Source organism: Sinocyclocheilus grahami, unplaced genomic scaffold, assembly GCF_001515645.1.
Source record: "Sinocyclocheilus grahami isolate Dianchi unplaced genomic scaffold, SAMN03320097.WGS_v1.1 scaffold454.1, whole genome shotgun sequence".
NCBI lineage: Eukaryota > Metazoa > Chordata > Actinopteri > Cypriniformes > Cyprinidae > Sinocyclocheilus > Sinocyclocheilus grahami.
This window is the reverse complement of record NW_015505633.1, coordinates 527,034-546,138: the sequence shown is the minus strand read 5'-3', so window position 1 is coordinate 546,138 and position 19,105 is coordinate 527,034. Positions and strand designations below refer to the sequence as shown.

Below are 19,105 nucleotides of genomic sequence, written 5' to 3'. Positions count from 1 at the left end.
GTCAGCCTAAACATTTATAATACTAACATCAGCATGTTTATATAAAAAAAATATAGGCAACAACCAATCTTTATTACCATTTTTGTGAGTTAGAATGTACAGGAATAAAGAATATGGGCTACATATAGTAGCCTATCTCATATTAGACTCTAAATAAATGTTCTTTAATGGCATCTATGATTCCAAGAAAAACGTTTAACATCTGTTAAAAATTTTAATTGCACAAAAAGTTCTTTACAGTGAAAAAAGGTTCTTTGGAATTTTAAAATTCTTCACACTAAGAAAAGATGGTTCTTTTAAAGGGATAGTTCACCCAAAATGAATTGTGTCGTTAATTCTGTCATTAATTACTTACCCATAAGACCTTCGTTCATCTTCAGAACACAAATTAAGATATTTTTATGAAATATGAGAGCTTTCTGACCCTACATAAACAGCAATGGAACTGACACGTTCAAGGCCCAGAGACGTAGTAAAGACATCTTTAAAATAGTCCATGTGACATCAGTGGTTCAACTGTAAATTTATGAAGCTACGAGAATAGTTTTTGTGCATAAAGAAAAAAAAATGATGCTAATGCATCTAACACATGTAAGCTCTGGTGGCCATAGCTGTATCCCTTCTAGTCTCAACCCTTGTTTGCGAAGAGAGGAATGCACACGCATGTGTCGTGGTACTGTCATGAATGGAATGAGAAGAAATTGTTGAATAAAGTCATTATTTTTGTTTTCTTTATGCACAAAAAGCGTTTATGAAAGAAAAAAGCATTTATGAATGAGAATACAAAAAGTATTCTCGTTCATAAAATTAATGTTGAACCACTGATGGTCACATAGACTATTTTAACGATGTCCTTACTACCTTTCTTGGCCTTGAATGTGGTAGTTGCGTTGCTGTCTATGGAGAGTCAGAATGCTCAAATCAAATATTTGAATTTGTGTTCTGAAAATGAACAAAGCTCTTATGGGTTTGGAACGACACAAGGGTGAGTAATTAATGGCAGAATTTTCATTTTTGGGTGAACTATGCCTTTAAGAACTGTTCACTGAAAGTTTATTTTGGGGAACCCAAAGTTGTTCTTATGGCTTCGCTGTCAAAATCACATTTTGGAACCTTTATTTTTAGGAGTGTATGAAAGAAGCCTGAAAAAGCAATATGATATCACATGATTTAAAAAATTATATAGAAAAAAGACCATTATGTACAGTATATACATCATGTCTCACAGAGCTCACTCCACTGATTCTCTATCACTCTCCTGTGAGTGAAACTGGCAGTGCTCTGAAGGATCGGTCATACTCCCCTCCAGACAGTGTCCCTCCTGAGTGTAGTACTCAAACTCAGTCTCTTCTCTCCAGGACATCTCCTCACTGGGGTAGCCCTCCAGATCCTCAGCATTAGCGTGACTAAGAGCTAAGCTCAGGATTTCTTTCTTCTCCTTGTAGAAGCGGAGTTCCCTGCCTGTTTTCCGGGCCTCTCCCAGCTCCTTCATGGCTAGCTGCAGCTCCTGGGAGAGCAAGCCGGGGGATTGCTGCTCCTTCTGTAACCAGTCCAGTGCCATGTGGCTGCGCGCACGCTCGTCCAGACGCTGCTGGGAGTAGTAGTGGATCACGTCCTTTAAAAGAGACATTTACAGTAAACAACAATTAGAAGGTGTGACATAAAACTGACAGCACTGGACCTATTGACAGGAACTTGGGAATAGGCTTTTTTACTAACCTCATAGTAAAACTAATAACTACTCAGAAGACCTTAACAGCTGCACAGCAACACTACGGTGGCAGAGAAGTGCAGAACAAATCATAATTCTGAAAACATTATAACAAGTCAGAAAACACAATGACAAATTCGAAAACAAAATAACAAGTCAGAAAGCACAACGACAATTCAGACAAACCGGAAAAGGTAGGTATAGTTTGAGACAGTGCCATTGGTTTGGGATTACTCACCGCTGACTGGACGAGACATCTGTCAATCAACGTATACAGGAAGAACCAGCCGAAGAACAGCAGAGTCGTGGTAGAAAGTTCGGAGATGATTTTAAAGTAGCTCAGTTTAAATGTATTTGTATGAATTGCCCTTAGTCTGGAATAAAAAATACGGAGTGTATATTTCCATTTAGTTAAAAGTGGCGGTGACGTATCAGCTCCAGTGGCGCAGATGGCTAAGTGCGTGTCACTGACTTCTTGATGCGATCGACCCGGGTTTGATTCCACCTTTTGCCAAACTTATTTTTCCCTCCCTTTTCAAATCTCGTATCACATCGTAAAGGCATTTATTTTCAATAAATTAAGGAAATAATCAAAAAGTTGAAAATAAGTATGGGGTAGGGTTAGGGTAGGTGTAGGGAGGGCTTTATTGTACCAATAAGGTGGCATCCATTTAATAATTTAAATTATAATTATAATTTACACTCAATACGTTATTATTGCATACTGTTTTATAATGTACTACAATACTGAAGTGCAGATAATTGCCACTATTTGCAACAAGTAGTATACTTGATAGTAGAAATCCTGCTATTTTAACATAGTGTAACTAGGTATTTGCACTTAGTGTAAATAGCATATTGCTAGAAAAAACTGCTATTTTCACTTAGTGTAAATAGAATCCATTGCTAATATGAGATTTGAAAAGCGAGGGAAAAAAAACTTGGCAAAAGGCAGGATCGAACCCGGGTCGATCGCGTCAAAAAGTCAGTGACACACGCTTATCCATCTGCACCACTGGAGCTAATGTTTCACAGCCACTTTTTACTAAATGTAAATACACCCCGTATTTTTTATTCCATAGTAAGGGAAATTCATACAATACGTTGATTGACAGATGTCTCGTCCAGTCAGCGGTGAGTAATCCCAAACCAATGGCACTGTCTCAAACTATACCTACCTTTTCCGGTTTGTCTGAATTGTCGTTGTGCTTTCTGACTTGTTATTTTGTTTTCGAATTTGTCATTGTGTTTTCTGACTTGTTATTTTGTTTTCGAATTTGTCATTGTGTTTTCTGACTTGTTATAATGTTTTCTGAATTGTTGTTGTGTTTTCTGAATTGTTTTGTTTTTTAGACTTGCATTTGCGTTTGTAATTTGTTCTTTTGTTTTCAGAATTGTGATTTGTTCTGCACTTCTCTGCCACCGTACAACACCCACGGAAACCACCTACAACACCTACAGCATCTTGGCGGAAAGCTTTGCAAAGCACCACTCAAATTTTATTCAGAAAAGAAAAAAGTTATTCTTACCTGACGGCTACATCTCATCTCCCGAAAAGCCTTCAGAGTGCCATTCCAGTGCAAAAGTTGAAAAACTGTCATTATTTCCTTAAAAAGCAGACCAAAAAGTTAATATTACACTAGTTTGTATCAGTGTGTGTAGTCAAAGTTAATTTAAAATATAGAACGTTTAAAAGTAAAAAAAAAAAAAAGTCAGTTTAAAAGTGTAGCCGTATATTTGTTTGTTTATTTATGTAAAATATATAATTTTCATATTGACCTTTTGCTTTTTTTTGATGCAAAATTTCAAAGTATTTGGACAAAACATTTTGGTACACTTACCAGAACTAGAAGACCTACAGCATAATCAAATTCATCGAGACATCAACACATGGTGTTATTTTTGAAGTATGCTGATCATATTTAACACATTACAGTGTCTAAACAGATGCAGTACTGCTTTAGCATTTCTTCACTTCAGACTGATGTCATATGAGGATTACTGCAGACTTATGTGTGAAACAGAGGCTCATTGTGCATACAGCGTGTAAATGATCTGTTTTTTCCCCCTATACACAGGAACTGGTGCTCATCTATAAGCTCCGGAGAACATCCACAAATAGATTTTGCTCAGCATTCATAAGAAGAAAATGCTATCCTGCCACACAAGTAGTCTTTAATTTAAGCAAGAATGCTGCTATTTGTTTTCACTCTTTTTGACAGAATGTGTAGCATGACTAAAGTTCTGACAGTTTAAACATTATGAAATATCTGCACGCCAAATATCAGCCTAATTATGGGGTTTTAATGCTAATAAACATGTAATACAGTACGTAACAATTTATCACAATGTATCTGAAGCTTTCAAGCTTCAAAGAGGACACAAAAGTCATAACCATAACATTAAAGTGGTTCATATGACTTGTGCAATGAAACAGTATGATAGTTTTGAGAGAGAAACAGACTGAAATTTAAGTCATTCACAAATAATCTCCACTGTCCCCTGGTCGTATAATTATATACACTACCATTCAAAATTTTGGGGTCAGTTAAGATTTTTTAATGGTAACTCATTAAAGAAGTCTTAAGCTTACCAAGGATGCTTTTATTTGGTCAAAATCACAGCAAACACAGTAATATTGGGAAATATTATTTCAGTTTAAACTAACTGTTTTCTATTTGAAAATATTTTACAATATAATTTATTCCTATGATGACAAAGCTAAAAGTAGCCATTACTCCAGTCTTCTGTGTCACATGATCCTTCAAAAATCATTCTAATATGCAGATTTGCTGCTCAAGAAACATTTCTCATTATTATCAATTTTAATGCCGCTTAATCAAGTCAAGTCAAGTCAAGTCAGATAGTAGCAGACTAAAGAAGCTGTGTGTTGGGTGGCTGGGATCACCTGCAATGCAGAGGGCTTTGCGGGTGAGACGGGTGTTGTAAATGTCCTGGAGGGAGGGGAGAGAGGCACCAACGATCTTCTCAGCTGCTCTCACTATGCGTTGAAATGTCTTGCGGCAGGATGCGTTGCAGGCACCATACCACACAGTGATGCAGCTCGTCAGAATGCTCTCGATGGTGCCTCTGTAGAAGGTGCACATGATGGGGGCCGGGGCTCTGGCTCTTCTCAGTTTGCGAAGGAAACTCCATACTACCATTATGGAGAAAGGCCAAACACAGATGCAAAGCGGAACACAAGAAAAAAAGGGAAGATCTGAGACATTTTTAAAAGGTTGAACTTCTTGTAACTTAACATGACTTTCTAAAACGGCACTTAATAATCATAAACTCCACCAGGGGTGAACAGTGTTTGCAGACCACAACAGCATCGCGGCACCACGCATCATTGATGTAAACACAAAGACCGCCGCAGCGGGTCTTACCTCCCTCGACGTGAGCTCTGTCCGCTCGATAGCATGTCAGCTGATCGAGATGAATAGCGCAGTCCGGAACGCTGTTGTTGAGCCATGTTTCCATGAACACAAAAACACAACAGTCTCTTACAGTCCTCTGAGTTGAGCGTAGTAGTCGGATGTAGTCCAGTTTATTGTCCAAAGAGCGTACGTTAGCCAGTATGATGGTGGGGATAGCTGGCTTGTGTGGGTTAGCCGCTAGCCTAGCCCGGATACCTCTGCGCTTACCCCTCTTCTGCTTCCTCTCACGCTGCTTGTTTAGTTTAACTCTAAAAATGTGGTTCTGCCGACATTGAGCAGAAACTCACAACTGTATGCGCGCTTAGAGACCAATAGATGCTTAGAGACAGATAGACGTGACGAATACATACAAAAACACTGCGTCTCACAAGACAAAAAACACGAAAACACCTTTCTGTCGGGAGAGAGAGAAGCCGCAGTGTGTGAACGCGCCACCATCTTGATCTGTAGAATGTGAGCACAATTAAAGAAGCGAGGACATGACAAGGCCTAAACAAGAGGGCGTGACCAAGGGAAACAAGGAGGTGGGACCACAGGAACACATGGCAGACACAAACAAAGACAAAGCAATGTGTGAAGACACAAGACAAACAAAGAAACATTAAACTGACAGTACCCCCTCCCAATGGACACCTCCTGGCATCCAAACCAGTCCAGGGAAGTGGTGACACAACAGGGAACCAAGGTGGTACCAACTGGGCAGACTTGAAGGGAGCAGGCATAGCAGAGCCATGCAACACAGGAGAGGGGGTGAGGAGGGTGAGAATAAATCAAGTGTTATAGTCTGGCAGGGCAGAATGGAAGGCTGCTGGTGAGGTGTGAGAACCGCAAGTGTTTGGTTGTATAGAAGGTGGAGCTGAAGAAATAGAAGTGGTGAATCTGTGGGTACTGACTGGCTTGGCCAATGATGGCTTGAAAATCGTGGAGTAGGGCAGGGTGCAGGAATGGCCTTAGCATTGGAAATAGGCTCTGTGTTGAGAATGGGCTTAGAGGTTAACTCTGAGGCCATAACTCCACAGCCTCCCTGCCTATGACAAGACTGACCGAGAGAGTGGAGGATTCTGGCAGGTCTTGGATTGGCTCTGGAGCAGGTTCTGGATTGGCTCTGGAACAGACTCTGGGACGATCTCTGGCTGTTTCTGGACTGGGACATGCTCTGAAGTCGACTCTGGGATGGACCTTGGTGACTCCGGGACTGGAACTAGCTCTAGAGTAAACTCAGGGAGTGGAGCCAAGTCTGGAACTGAAGCAGACTGGAGACGAATCTGGGGTGGATTTTGAGGCTAGAGTTGGGTCTGGGACTGCCGTGGACTCTAAGACTGAATCTAAAGACTGGAGGACTGGAGCAAATTCTGAGCCTGTGGCAGTGAGACCTGGCCGCTCAGAACTGGCCTCCATGGCCATGACAGGAAGTGCGGGCTGCTCAGAACTGGACTCCAGGGCCATGACCGAAGCAGCAGCAACTTGAGGATAAGTGCATGAGGGGTCTCTGAACAAAGGGTTCTAGCCCTCCTGGTATGGGCCCTCTTACCCCTACGCCTCCCGGGGCAGGAGGTTGTTAATCGCCCACTTCTTGGGTGACTTGGACTGACAGACACAGGATTATCAAGACTGGACATGACTGACTTTGACTTAACTGGGACAGACTTGACAGACAAGGGAAAATAGGTTGACTGGGAGACTTCTCTCGAAACTACCTTGAGCTTGACCGCTTCAGGGGACTTGGGTGACTCAGGGGTGACCGCAGTGGGTTCAGCCGACTCAGAGGCTGGATCCGGCACTGAGGACTCACTGGTAGATGCAGCAACTTGGTCCGCCCTCTTTCTTCTGTCCCTTTGTTTCTCAGTGGGAGTCAGAAGATGACCGTGGACTTAACTCGAAGAGGGAAGGAAGGCAGGGTGGTCACTGCTGACATCCTCAGGAGGGTTAAGGATCTACCAGTCTTTGCGGTGATGCACATAATTGGAGAAGTCCCAGAAATTCAAAACATGCAGTTGCTCCATCTCCCATCACGGCAAGGGGTCATCCAGAGTGAGGTTGAAGGCCTCCTTCAGGGATGCATAATCATAATCAAGGCCTTTAGCCATGGTCCAAAAGATTTGAGCAAACGACCGGGCTTCCTGGCCCTGCTGACGAAGCGATGCCAGTCCCTGTTGGAGCACCAATCTCCCTTCTGCAGTGGCAGGTGGAACAATTCTAAAACTCATTCTTGAGTGGCTGGTTAGTTCTCTCAGGATCAGCAGGAAGGGATCAAAATAAAAGATTTATTGAAAACACACAAGTTCACAGCACAGGGGTGGACAATCTTGGGACAGCTCCAACCAGCAGTGAGAGATCAATGCCCTGAGAGGTAGACAGTCTGGGGGACAGTCTCAGTAGTTGGTCAAACCGGGGCGGAAGGATGGGGAGAAGACCAGAGCAGAGAACAGCAAGTTCTCTGCAAGACTGGAATATAGAGCAGCAAGTCAGTAACTGTCTATATGGCACAAGACGAACCAGCAACCGCAAGAGGAAAAACAGCACAATATAAAGAGAGGAAAGTACATGAGGGCCAGGTGAGCACAATTAAAGAAACGAGGACAAGACAAGGCCTAAACAAGAACTACTAAATCCAGCTTCATCTGCATATAAACTGTACAGTACACTTGTATAGAGCTATATACTGTACACTATATATAAAAACGAAATTGCTTAATTGTTTATATATTCACATAATTTAGACTATATTATGATCCAGCAATATATTTAAACTGAGCTCTATAGTACATCCAACTTTACCTGCATACATACAGCACACTATAAGCAATAATATATAGCAAACCTCAACTTCATGATTGTATATACTGTATCATTAAAAATGTTAACTGCATTATTGCAAAGCTCTCTCTATACATTTGGATGTATTTGATAATTCAATTATTTATATCATTACAAACTATGAGCTACTTTATAACCTATCTTTAATATGCTAAATGTGACTACAAGGAATGAAGATAATAAGATATTATAAACACTGATATCATGATTTTCTGTAAAGCTGCTTTGAAACATGTATTGTGAAAAGCAATTAAATAAAATTGACTTTACAAATAAAAAAAGATCAGATTCAAAATAATGATTTGTTAACAAATCAGAAATTATTATGTCTCTCATTGATGCTTCATGTAGAGCAGAGCTGATATTAAGACTATCACTCAATTACATGTAAATTTCATTCTGTTCTTCAAAAGCTATCAATCACATAACTACTGAAGAGTAGTCAGTAGTCATATGGACTACTTTTATGTTGTTGTTGTTGTTTTTTTGCTGCTTTTGTATCCTGTCCAGTGCCCATTCATTGTCATTGCATGGAAAGGAGCAACTGGAACATCATTCAAAATATCTTCTTTTGTGTAATACGGAAAGTCATACAGATTTGAAAGCACATGAGGGTGAATAAATGATGACAGATTCATGGATCAACTAATACTTCATTAACCAGCAAGATTTCTCTTTGTCAACCAGCTTTGGCAAACATTCCAGCTAGACCAGCACCCAACCAGCGCAAACCAGTCTGGACCAGCGGGTGTTTTCAGCAAGGTTACATAAAGGCTGTTTTTTTCTAACCTGAAATTCCAGCATGGTTTTCCCAGTGTTCAGCTCCAGCATGAGACAGTACGCTCCTATACTGGTACCAGGGTCAGACGCATCTGCAATGTTACCCTGTGAACAGTGGGACACAATGACTTGTCATCACTCAACCTGAGCAGACACAAATACAGAGGGAGGTCTGGGTTTCATTAGACACCCCTTTGCTTTGTTATTCAGTCGGAGCAACTTGTCTTTATTGTTGGAGGAGAAAAGGCCAAGACCGCAGAGGATAAATGACATGAGAGTGAAGGGAGACCACACATACACACACACACACACACACACAATCCCACAGAATGTAAAAAATCTTGGCAGCTACATTCAGATTTGGGGTGAGGGAGGGTGACAAGACTTTTTTCTTTGTAGATGTTTTTTTTTTTTGGTACAAAGCCAATTTATCACTGGAATTGCTTCTTGGTTCTTCATTATATGGAATGAGGTGGAGCATGTGAGATGGAGCCAGTGCAAAGACATGGATCTATGACTACAGTGGGTGGCCTTCCGTACTTCCAAATTATACTGTTTCTATAGATTGGAAAGCTTTTAGAGCTGTATACACAAAAAAGTAATCTACAACATACATGAGATTTCTTGCTACGGTTAATAACATACTCACCCGTCAAGAAGCCCTAAACATCACATAAATCTCAGCAATTTGAACTGCAAACTTGATGATTTGTTGATAAGCAGCTTAATAGTAATGAGACTCACGCTGGTGGTGCTGACGGCTTCTTTCACGCTGCATGATATGAACTCAGGAGTGATATGGCGGCAGGGCAACTCATTAAATGTGGAGTTCATCAGAGCGATACGAGCTGCGTCACGTCTGGCCTCTGCTTTACTGTAGCAGTACTGTCGGAGAGAGAGAGGCTTTCAATTCATCATCATCATGTAATGTTGAAATATGATAATGTGCACTGATTGGGCATTCTTTAGGATTTCTTTTATTCTTGATAACATAAACACTCTGATTGTGCTTCAAAGGAATAGTTCACCGCAAAATGTTCTGGTCACAGTGGACAACAGGAGAGAAGGAAGGTTATCGGTGAATAATGACATAAGTTTCTCACAAAAAGCTACCGTATGACTTCAAAGAGCTGGAATTATGCCACTCGAGTTGTGTGGACCACTTTTATGATACTTTTATGGTGTTTTTACATTGTTTTCTGAAGGTTGAAAGCTTCACCCTTCTTAACAAGAACTGTGCTTAGTTCAGTTACACTTTATTTTAAGGTGTCCTTGTTACAGTGTAATTATACATTTAAGCACTGAGTAATATTAATTAACTACATGTACTTATCATATGGTTAAGGTTAGGATTTGGTTTAGGTTTACTTGCATGTAATTATGGATAATTTATTGATAATATAATTGTAAGTACATGTAACAAGGACACCTTAAAATAAAATGTTACCCTTAATTCTACTGAATGTACTTGCCTACTTAAAGTATATATTTTTCAAAAAACTGTACTTGTAGATAATATAATATTGCTAAAATAAAAGGCCACTTAGTTAAAAGTACATTTTAAATCATGTAAATAATTTTGTCATGCCTTAAAAAAGTATGCATATTTTGATGTTCACTAACATACTGTACTAATGTACATTTAAAGTACTTGAATATAATTTTGTAGTTTGTTACAAACTGTACTTTGTTATTCACTGTTATATTAAAATGTTTATATTTCATCATCATTACAAATGTTTAATTACAATTATATTTAAAAACATGACATACAAGTTTCAGTAGAAATTACATTATATTATATTTTAGTTTACCTTAAAAGAAACCGTTATAGAAACAATTTTTACTAAAACAATTGCTAGTAAATTTCACATTTACAAATATCAAGTAACACATTTTGAAGTAGAAATTTAAATAGGTTTTTTTGTAATCGCAGTAATCTTTGTTTTATTTACCACTTCAATTTTTTATAAACTACATATTTCAACGACTATAGAATTATGAAATTACTTAACAATATATACTTAAGTGGATTTAAAAAGCACTCCATAGTTCAGTTAATATAAATTGCAATTATTTAAACTATAATACAAGCAATTAAAGTAATAGTTCACCAAAACATTTAAATTGTCATCATTTACTCACCCTCAAGTTCTTCCAAACCTCTTGCTTCTGGTCAACATAAAACAAGATATTTTGAAGAATGTTGGAAGCCAAACAGTTGCTGGTAGCCATTGACTTCCATAGTATTTATTTATTTATTTATTTTTTACTTACTGTGGAAGTCAATGGCTACCAGCAACTGTTTGGTTACCAATATTCTTCAAAATATCATCTTTTATGTTTCACACAAGAAGGAAACTCATACTTGAGGTTGAGTAAATTATGACAGAATTTTAATTTTGGGGTGAACTATCCCTTTAAGTGGTGAAAACATTGCATTCAGTTACATATATTATATGCATATATTATATCCTTTTAAAGTATATTATTTCTGTAATAAGTGTACTTCTTTTGCAAAAGGGAAGTCCCATTCATTGTCATTGTATGGAAAAGAGCAGCCAGCACAACCTCCATAATATCTTCTTGTCTTTCAAACAAGTATGAAAGATATACAGCGCTGGAACATGAGAGTAAGCAAATGACGGAATTTTCATTTTAGAGTGAACTAATCCTTTAAGTTAAGCAAACCACATCACAAGATGTTTTAGATGATGTCTGTGGACCACAACCCAGATTTGAAGCTAGCGCCGCTGAGATTAGTTTCTGGATTTGGAATATTGCTGAAAACGCTTATTGTGCAAAATAACAATAAGGCTATTACATTTACAAGCAGTGCTGGAATGAAGATGAATATGTTTGGAGTCCTGAGAATATAAAAAAGGGAGAAAAAGAGACCAAAAATATATGAAAGCAGTGTTTTGAGTATAGAATTTGCAAAAAAGTTCTGGGCTGTGTTTCCCAAAAGCTTAGTAAGTCTAAGTAAATCATAGAGACCATTGGTGCCAGCGCTCTATGGAGCTTTTTGTGTTGGCGGACGGCGCTTCAGCGGTGGTCGTTCCTGTGTCGAGTGGGTTGCGCACTTCAGGCTGCACTACCCCCTGTCGTGCTGCAAGCGCCCATTTTCCCTGTGCGTCTCAGCACCTGAAGGATGCAGCGATCGACCTGAAGGATGCGTACCTGCTCTTCAGGCTGTCCCTGTCTCCCCGTGTCTTCACGAAAGTTGGCTCAGAGGGAAGGGGGCTCTTGTTCCCCTCAGAGAGCATCTCGACGATTGGCTTATAATAGCACAGTCTCTGGATCAGTTGTGCGAGCACAGGGACCTGGTGCTCCGGCACCTCAGCCAGTTGGGTCTTCAGGTCAACTGGGAAAAGAGCAAACTCTCCCTGATGCAGAAGATCTCTTTTCTCGGTATGGAGTTTGATTCGGTCGAACAGACAGCACGCCTCACAGAGGAACGTGCGCGGTCAGTGCTGAATTGCTTGAATTCATTCGAGGGCAGGACAGCGGTCCCACTGAAACCATTTCAGAGGCTCCTGGGGAATACGGCAGCTGCAGCGGCAGTTACACCGCTGGGGCTGCTTCATATGAAACCGCTTCAGCACTGGCTTCATGGCTGAGTCCCAAGGTGGGCGTGGCAGCGCGGCACTCACCGGGTCCAAGTTACACCGGCCTGTCACCAAACCTTCACCCCGTGGTCAGACCTTACGCTTCTCTGGGCAGGAGTGCCCCTAGAACAGGTCTCCAGTCATGCTGTGGTTTACACGGATGCCTCCACCACCGGCTGGGGGGCCATGTACAACAGGCATGCAGTGTCGGGGGTGTGGACGGACCCCCAACTGCACTGGCATATCAATTGCCTAGAGTTGTTAGCAGTGCGCCTTGCCTTGAACCGTCTCAAAGGGCGCTCACAAGGCAAGCACGTGCTGGTCCGAATGGACAACACGGCGACCGTTGCGTACATCAACCGACAAGGTGGTTTGCGCTCCATTCGCATGTCGCAACTCGCCCGCCACCTCCTCCTTTGGAGTCGGAAGGTTCTGAGGTCACTTCGTGCCATTCACATTCTGGGTCTGCAGGTAGTTGATACCATCACTTCGGTGAGAGCACTGTCTACGAGACACGCTTATGCCTTGAAGTGGAACCTGTTTGTTGAGTGGTGTTCTTCTCGCCGAGAAGGCCCCCAGAGATGCCCGATCAGGGTTATGGTTTCCTTTTTGCACCAAGGTTTGGAGAGAAGGCTGTCTCCCTCCACCCTTAAAGTCTATGTCGCTGCGATTGCTGCGAACCATGACCCCGTGAAAGTGAAGTCGGTAGGGAAGCATGACCTGGTCATCAGGTTCTTTAGGGGGGCGAGAAGGTTAAATCCTCTCCGGCCCCCCTCTATACCCTCTTGGGACCTGTCTCTAGTGCTCAAAGCACTACAGCAGGGCCCATTTGAGCCTTTGCAGTCAGTCGAGCTAAAGTTTCTTTCAATTAAAACTCTACTCCTGCTTACACTGGCCTCCATCAAGAGGGTAGGGGACCTGCATGCATTTTTGGTCGACGATTCATTCCTAGAGTTTGGGCCGGCTGACTCCCAGGTAATCCTGAGGCCCCAGCCTGGCTATGTGCCCAAGGTTCCTACTACCCCCTTCAGGGATCAGGTAGTGAGCCTGTAAGCGCTGCCCCCGGAGAAGGCAGACCCAGCCATAGCTTTGCTTTGTCCCGTCCGAGCCTTGAGATGGTACATAGACATGCTTTAGGACCTCAGACTGGCTCTTTGTCTGTTACAGAGGCCGGCAGAAGGGGAAGGCCATCTCCAAGCAGAGGATGGCCCACTGGATTGTGGATGCCATCACCCTGGCTTATCAGGCACAGGGTGTGCCCTGCCCGCTCAGATTGCAAGCTCACTCTACTAGAAGTGTTGCATCCTCCTGGGCACTGGCTCGTGGCGTCTCACTGACAGATATTTGTAGAGCTGCAGGCTGGACGACCACCAACCACCTTCAATAGCCTTCTATAGCCTTCGTGTGGAGCCGGTATCCTCCTGTGTTCTCACCTCAAACGAACTGCTCGGATACCAGATGCCCTAAATACTTTACCTGCTTCTGAAAAAAAGTGCATTTACTCAGTTTAATCTTAAGACCTTCCTGCTGCAATCGCTTAAAGACCTCCTCCAAGCGTAACAAATGTTCCTGTACAGAAGAGGAAAACACAATTATATCATCTAGATACAAAAGCAAAGAAGAGAACCGCCTATCCCCAAACAGCCATTCCATTAGTCTTTGGAATGTTCCTGGTGCATTACACAGCCCAAATGGAGTACAGAAAGCTGTCTTCACCTTATCTACCTCAGCTACCTCAACCTGATTGTACCCACTTGCTAAATCTAAGGTGGAAAACCACCTTGCCCCACTCAGAGCATCCAAAGACTCTTCAATTCGCGGCAGCGGATAAGCGTCCTTTCTGGTTTTCGCATTTAATTGACGATGTAGAGACCTATGTGGATCCCATATGTGTAAAGTCCACGGTATAGCTTCAGAGCCCGTGTTTCCCCGGCAGACTTCTGCCATTCCCAAGAGGGTTATAATCACCTCTAATCTTCCATATGCTCCTAAACGGTTGTTCATATGTGTAAGTGCTTCCGAAACCTCCTTTGGGAAGGATGGGGCTTCCGCAACGTTCCTGTTCCAAATGGAACAGGTAGGTTTTCCTGGTGTTATCCAATCTCACTGAGTGGGTAGTGCTACGACAACAGTAACTGGTCTTCTAGTTGCGAGCCCCGGCCTACACCAAAAAGGGGCGCAGGAGGCTCGCACAGGATACTGGAAGGGTCAGCATCCATGGCGCTTTGGTAGGGATCGTCGTGACGTCGAAAGTGACCGACTGAACGGGAACATCTCGGTTACGTATTTAAGTAACCCTCGCTCCCTGAAGGAGGGAACAGAGACGTCACATCCTGTCGCCACAGTTGCTGTACCACCGCTGAGCAGCCGGGTCACCGGCTCGGCTCCTCAGCGAAAACCTGGTATGCGATGCAATCTTCGCATGCTAATGTGCATTAGTGTGCAGTGGTAACCTTAACATTTTATTTGAAGATATTACATTTGTAGATGGTCTAAACTTAAAGCAGAAGAGTTGTAAAAATTCTGAAAACTTTTTATAGCACCTTGTATTTAAGTTTTCATAATCTGCTTGGAAAAAATATATCACACATTAATGAATAATCTGTATATATATAATAATAATTTAATTTGCAAGTACATAAAGTACATATTTCGCTCTGTCCTCCGCAGACCCCTACTGGCATACGCAATGGGACAACGCTTACCATTGTGCTCCTGGGACAAAATTGCCCCCAAACCCTGATGGCTAGCGTCTATCTCCACCACAAAAATCTGCATATGCAAATAGTCATGGTACCTGCAGCAACACGAACGGGAGTTTTACCCTGCACTCTCACCTTAAATACAGAAGAAGAACTTGAAACAGCTTAAATTTTTTGACAACAGCGGAGTGCCTGTTTCCATGCTGGGGTAGCTGATCATATTCGGGGAATCTGAAAAAGCTCAGCACCATGTTCTTTAAATAAGTTAACATAACACTCTCAAATAATATTCATACCCAACACAGCTGGAATTTTCTCCTTCTGAGCATACATAGTAGCAGAACAGGCATCCTTTACTATCAAAATCCCTTTCCTAGGTAATGTGATCCCAAATAAACTAACATCAAGTTCTACATACCCCACACATGGAATATCCATCCCATTTGCAGCTTTCAACGCCAACCATGCACAGTCATGAAGACCACCTTTACTTAAATCAGAGAAATAACAGTTAAAATAACTCTCTGTTAACTCTCTGTTATACTCTTAAGCGGTAACCATAGAGTCTGTATCTAGTAAGCACAACACATCAACAGTTCCCATCTTAACATTCAATGTTGGACAAGAGCCTACCAAACTAGAAAAGGCTTGAGAATCAACTTTTGAGCCTAATGTCCCCATCTCCAGTGTGTGGCTCTGCACCCTGGAGGGCTCTAGTTTTCCGTCAATGAGACGGACTCAACGACTGCCCCACCACTAGAGCCAGATCCAGGCAAGGACCTAGTTTGCATATTGGTAGTGCAATATCTTGCAATATGACCAGCTTGATTACATTTAATACATATGGGTTGGCCATCAGGTGCTCTGCGAAATCTACTTCTGGAAACTCTATTAACATTACCTACAACCCCTTCTGGAGTACTCAGTTTTAAAAATCAAATCCAATTGTGCTTGCTGTCTTAGGACCATATCTTTCAATTCTACAAATTCAGAGCTAACCACCTGATTCTCTTCACAGGTAGAAACAACTTGAGTTTCAAATGAGTGAGGAACTACTTTACTTGCTCGATTTCTTTGAGGCTGTCCCTCCTCCACCCAACGCATTGCCTCTTTGCGTAGGTCAAGGAGGTTCAAGTAAGAATCCTGCCTCACCAACCTCTTTAGCTTTTCGTACCTTATCCATAAGATCCATCAATGCATGAGAAAACTCTTGTAATGATTCCCCCTCCTTCTGTTTTCTATCAAAAAACTGCTGTTGCAAGGTTACATAGGAAGGAGAAGAACAATACAATTCACGAAAAACTGCAAATATCTCAGTGGAATTCTCTTTAACCTCCCCAGACCTAAACTTAATTTCAGTCCGAGCCTTCCCCTCAAGATGATCATAAACAAACATGGCTTTATCTAACTGAGACATGTGTCTCCCCCTAATACAGCTCTCCACCTCTTCAATCCAGTCCTCCAACGAAGGGGAGCCTGAGGACACTTTACCAGAGAATTTCAAACATTTTCTCTCTCTAGGCAAATATATCGCCTGTTCACGCCGCTGTCCATTACCTTCGGGGGCTGAACTTGATACAACACTTGCTACACCTCCAACTTGGGGCTGTCCTCTTAATCTTTCATTTTCCATTCGCAGTTGCTCCAACTGCTCCCATAGTTGCTGCAGCTCCTCCACCATAACTGCAGCAAACCAGTCCAATGTTGCCAAAAGCAACCATCATACAAGCCAATCGCTGTTCCTCCCTAAAAAAATGTGGTCACCCTGCCAACTACACCAAATTGTAACTCCTCCTTCAAGCAAGGGTGATCACAAAAAACTAGTAATCATAAACTTACATCACAAAAAAACATGTATTCATACAAATGAACCAATATAACAAAATAAACACAAACAAAATACATCATATAACAGAAATTCATTTCTCCTCATACAAAGAATATTAATAGCCAGCCAACCCTCTATAAACCCCAATACAATCCAAGCTTCTCTGCACAAAGTAATCCAAAAAGAAAAAAAGGAAATTACATAAACACCCTTCAATTCCTACTACATGTAAGACACACCTCACTCAAAAGTAGTACTCCAAATCAATGGTTAATATCACTGCAAACATAACCCTCATGCAAATAAATAATGCAGGTGTTTCAAAGCATCAACATGTATAAAGGGTACAAAGGTTGGCTGGCAACACGAGGCTGGAAGTGATGTACAAATAAGAAAAAACTAACAAACAAGAAAGAAAATAAAACACTCTGCTAGCCAGTCTGATTCACAACGATCATCAAATCTTAATTGCGCTGGAAGCATACAGCGCGCACATACAAGGACCGGCTGGCTGAGGAAATACAACATAACAAACACTGGAGGAACAGCGATCAACTAAACCTGCAACACGGCCATCAATCCCGAACTACTTTCCAAAGGTTTTCCAGATCAAAGAAGAATGAGCGTGACCAACAGCAAACAAATCCACGATGTTTCATGTGTACATCTGCTCACCCGGACCATGTGCACAATCAAGCACAGAGGTACCACACATACAGAGGACAGCACAATGTTTGTGTCTGCTCACCCAGACCATGTCCATGCACAAACAAACAGGGAAGTGCTACCAGATAGCGCGCCTCCACACAAAAAGACCGGACCCAGTCCCTAGGCCTCCCTTCCGAGACCCACTTAAAAACTCAACCCACCTGCATGGCCACGCCCTCTACTACTAGCCACCTCCCCGGCTACATATGGACTACGTTGACGCGAGTGATGTAGACGTTTTCACCATGAAGCTAACACTGGTGATGTACTGGAGAGAACACGGATTTCACAGTAGCCTAAATCAGGGGTGCCCAACCCTGCTCCTGGCGATCTACTGTCCTGCAAAGTTTAGCTCCAGCTCTAATCAAAGACACCTGCCTTTAATTTTTAAGTGATCCTGAATACCCTAATTAGTTGCTTCAGGTGTGTTTGATTAGGGTTGGAGCTGAACTTTGCAGGAGAGTCGATCGCCAGGAGCAGGGTTGGGCACCCCTGGCCTAAATGATCTAATTTTCATCAGTAAGAAAAAAACTGTTTTAAAGCTTGTTGTTTTGTAGAACATCACCGTTATATATGATATGAGAACAGTAGGGCCTGTAGTTAGGGAACATGTGTTATTTAATAAAAATATAATTATATTTTCAGAATTACATAATTTCAAGTCTGTGGGTTAAAGCGCCCCCAGTGGGCAATGAGCAATTACTGTAGTTATTCTGTTCTGAACATCGAATCCTTTGTTTTTCCATCAAATATATTCTAAACAGTTGGTTGAATAAAAATATTTGGATTTTATATTTAAAAATTACTTTAAGTTAGCATCAGGTAGCTAGTTAACTAGCCATGTTAGCGTCAGCTAACAAAATGTTTCAAACAGGCTATTATAATTTTGTAATTCATATGATTATATTCTTTTTAATTTCAAGCAAAAACTGTCTGTACAGTAGGCTACTCTGATTTCGCTGTAAATGTTTAAAGCAAATTGCTTTTTTCAGACTTGGGGGCATTTTACCCCACCCATGGGGGCGTTTTACCCCATAGGTGGGGTAAAACGTCCCCTTGGAACAAATTAAATTTTTGTTAAAAATCTAATAACATGAAAACTCTGGACATTTTTCATGCTTTGTTTATAATTTAAGTAATTTTCACTAAAACTATGATTCACAAAAACTTTTCTGAACACCTTTAACTTTTGTTTCACAGAAAAAATGTACACAGTCCTTAAGGGGAGGGCGTTTTCCCCCACTCTACCCTATACCCTATATCAGTGGTTCTCAAACCTCTTCATGAAGTGCCCCCAGCACTGTACATTTTGTATGTCTCCCTATAGCTGACACACCCACTTCAGGTCTTGCAGTCTCCATAATGAGCTGATGAGTTGAATCAGGTGTGATAGATGAGGGAGACATACAAAATGTGCAGTGCTGGGGGTACTTCATGGAGAAGTTTGAGAACCCCTGCGCCTATATATATATATATATATATATATATATATGTGTGTGTGTGTGTATGTA

At 41.6% G+C, this 19,105-nt stretch overlaps 1 protein-coding gene across 2 annotated transcripts in view; it reads right to left on the bottom strand.

Annotated features, from left to right (window-relative positions):
- Positions 1-1,005: 1,005 nt before the first annotated feature.
- LOC107552634 (protein limb expression 1-like) overlaps positions 1,006-19,105 on the bottom strand; it is a 31,167-nt gene continuing 13,067 nt past the window's right edge. The window contains exons 4-7 of one of the 2 annotated variants that reach the window (XM_016234563.1): positions 9,493-9,633; positions 8,758-8,853; positions 3,241-3,318; positions 1,006-1,615 (exon numbers count right to left, since the gene is read on the bottom strand). In XM_016234563.1, the coding sequence (XP_016090049.1) occupies positions 1,232-1,615; positions 3,241-3,318; positions 8,758-8,853; positions 9,493-9,633 (699 nt within the window). In that variant the 3' untranslated portion in view covers positions 1,006-1,231. The remainder of the gene's footprint in view (positions 1,616-3,240; positions 3,319-8,757; positions 8,854-9,492; positions 9,634-19,105) is intronic. The other variant, XM_016234564.1, reaches the window with a different exon arrangement.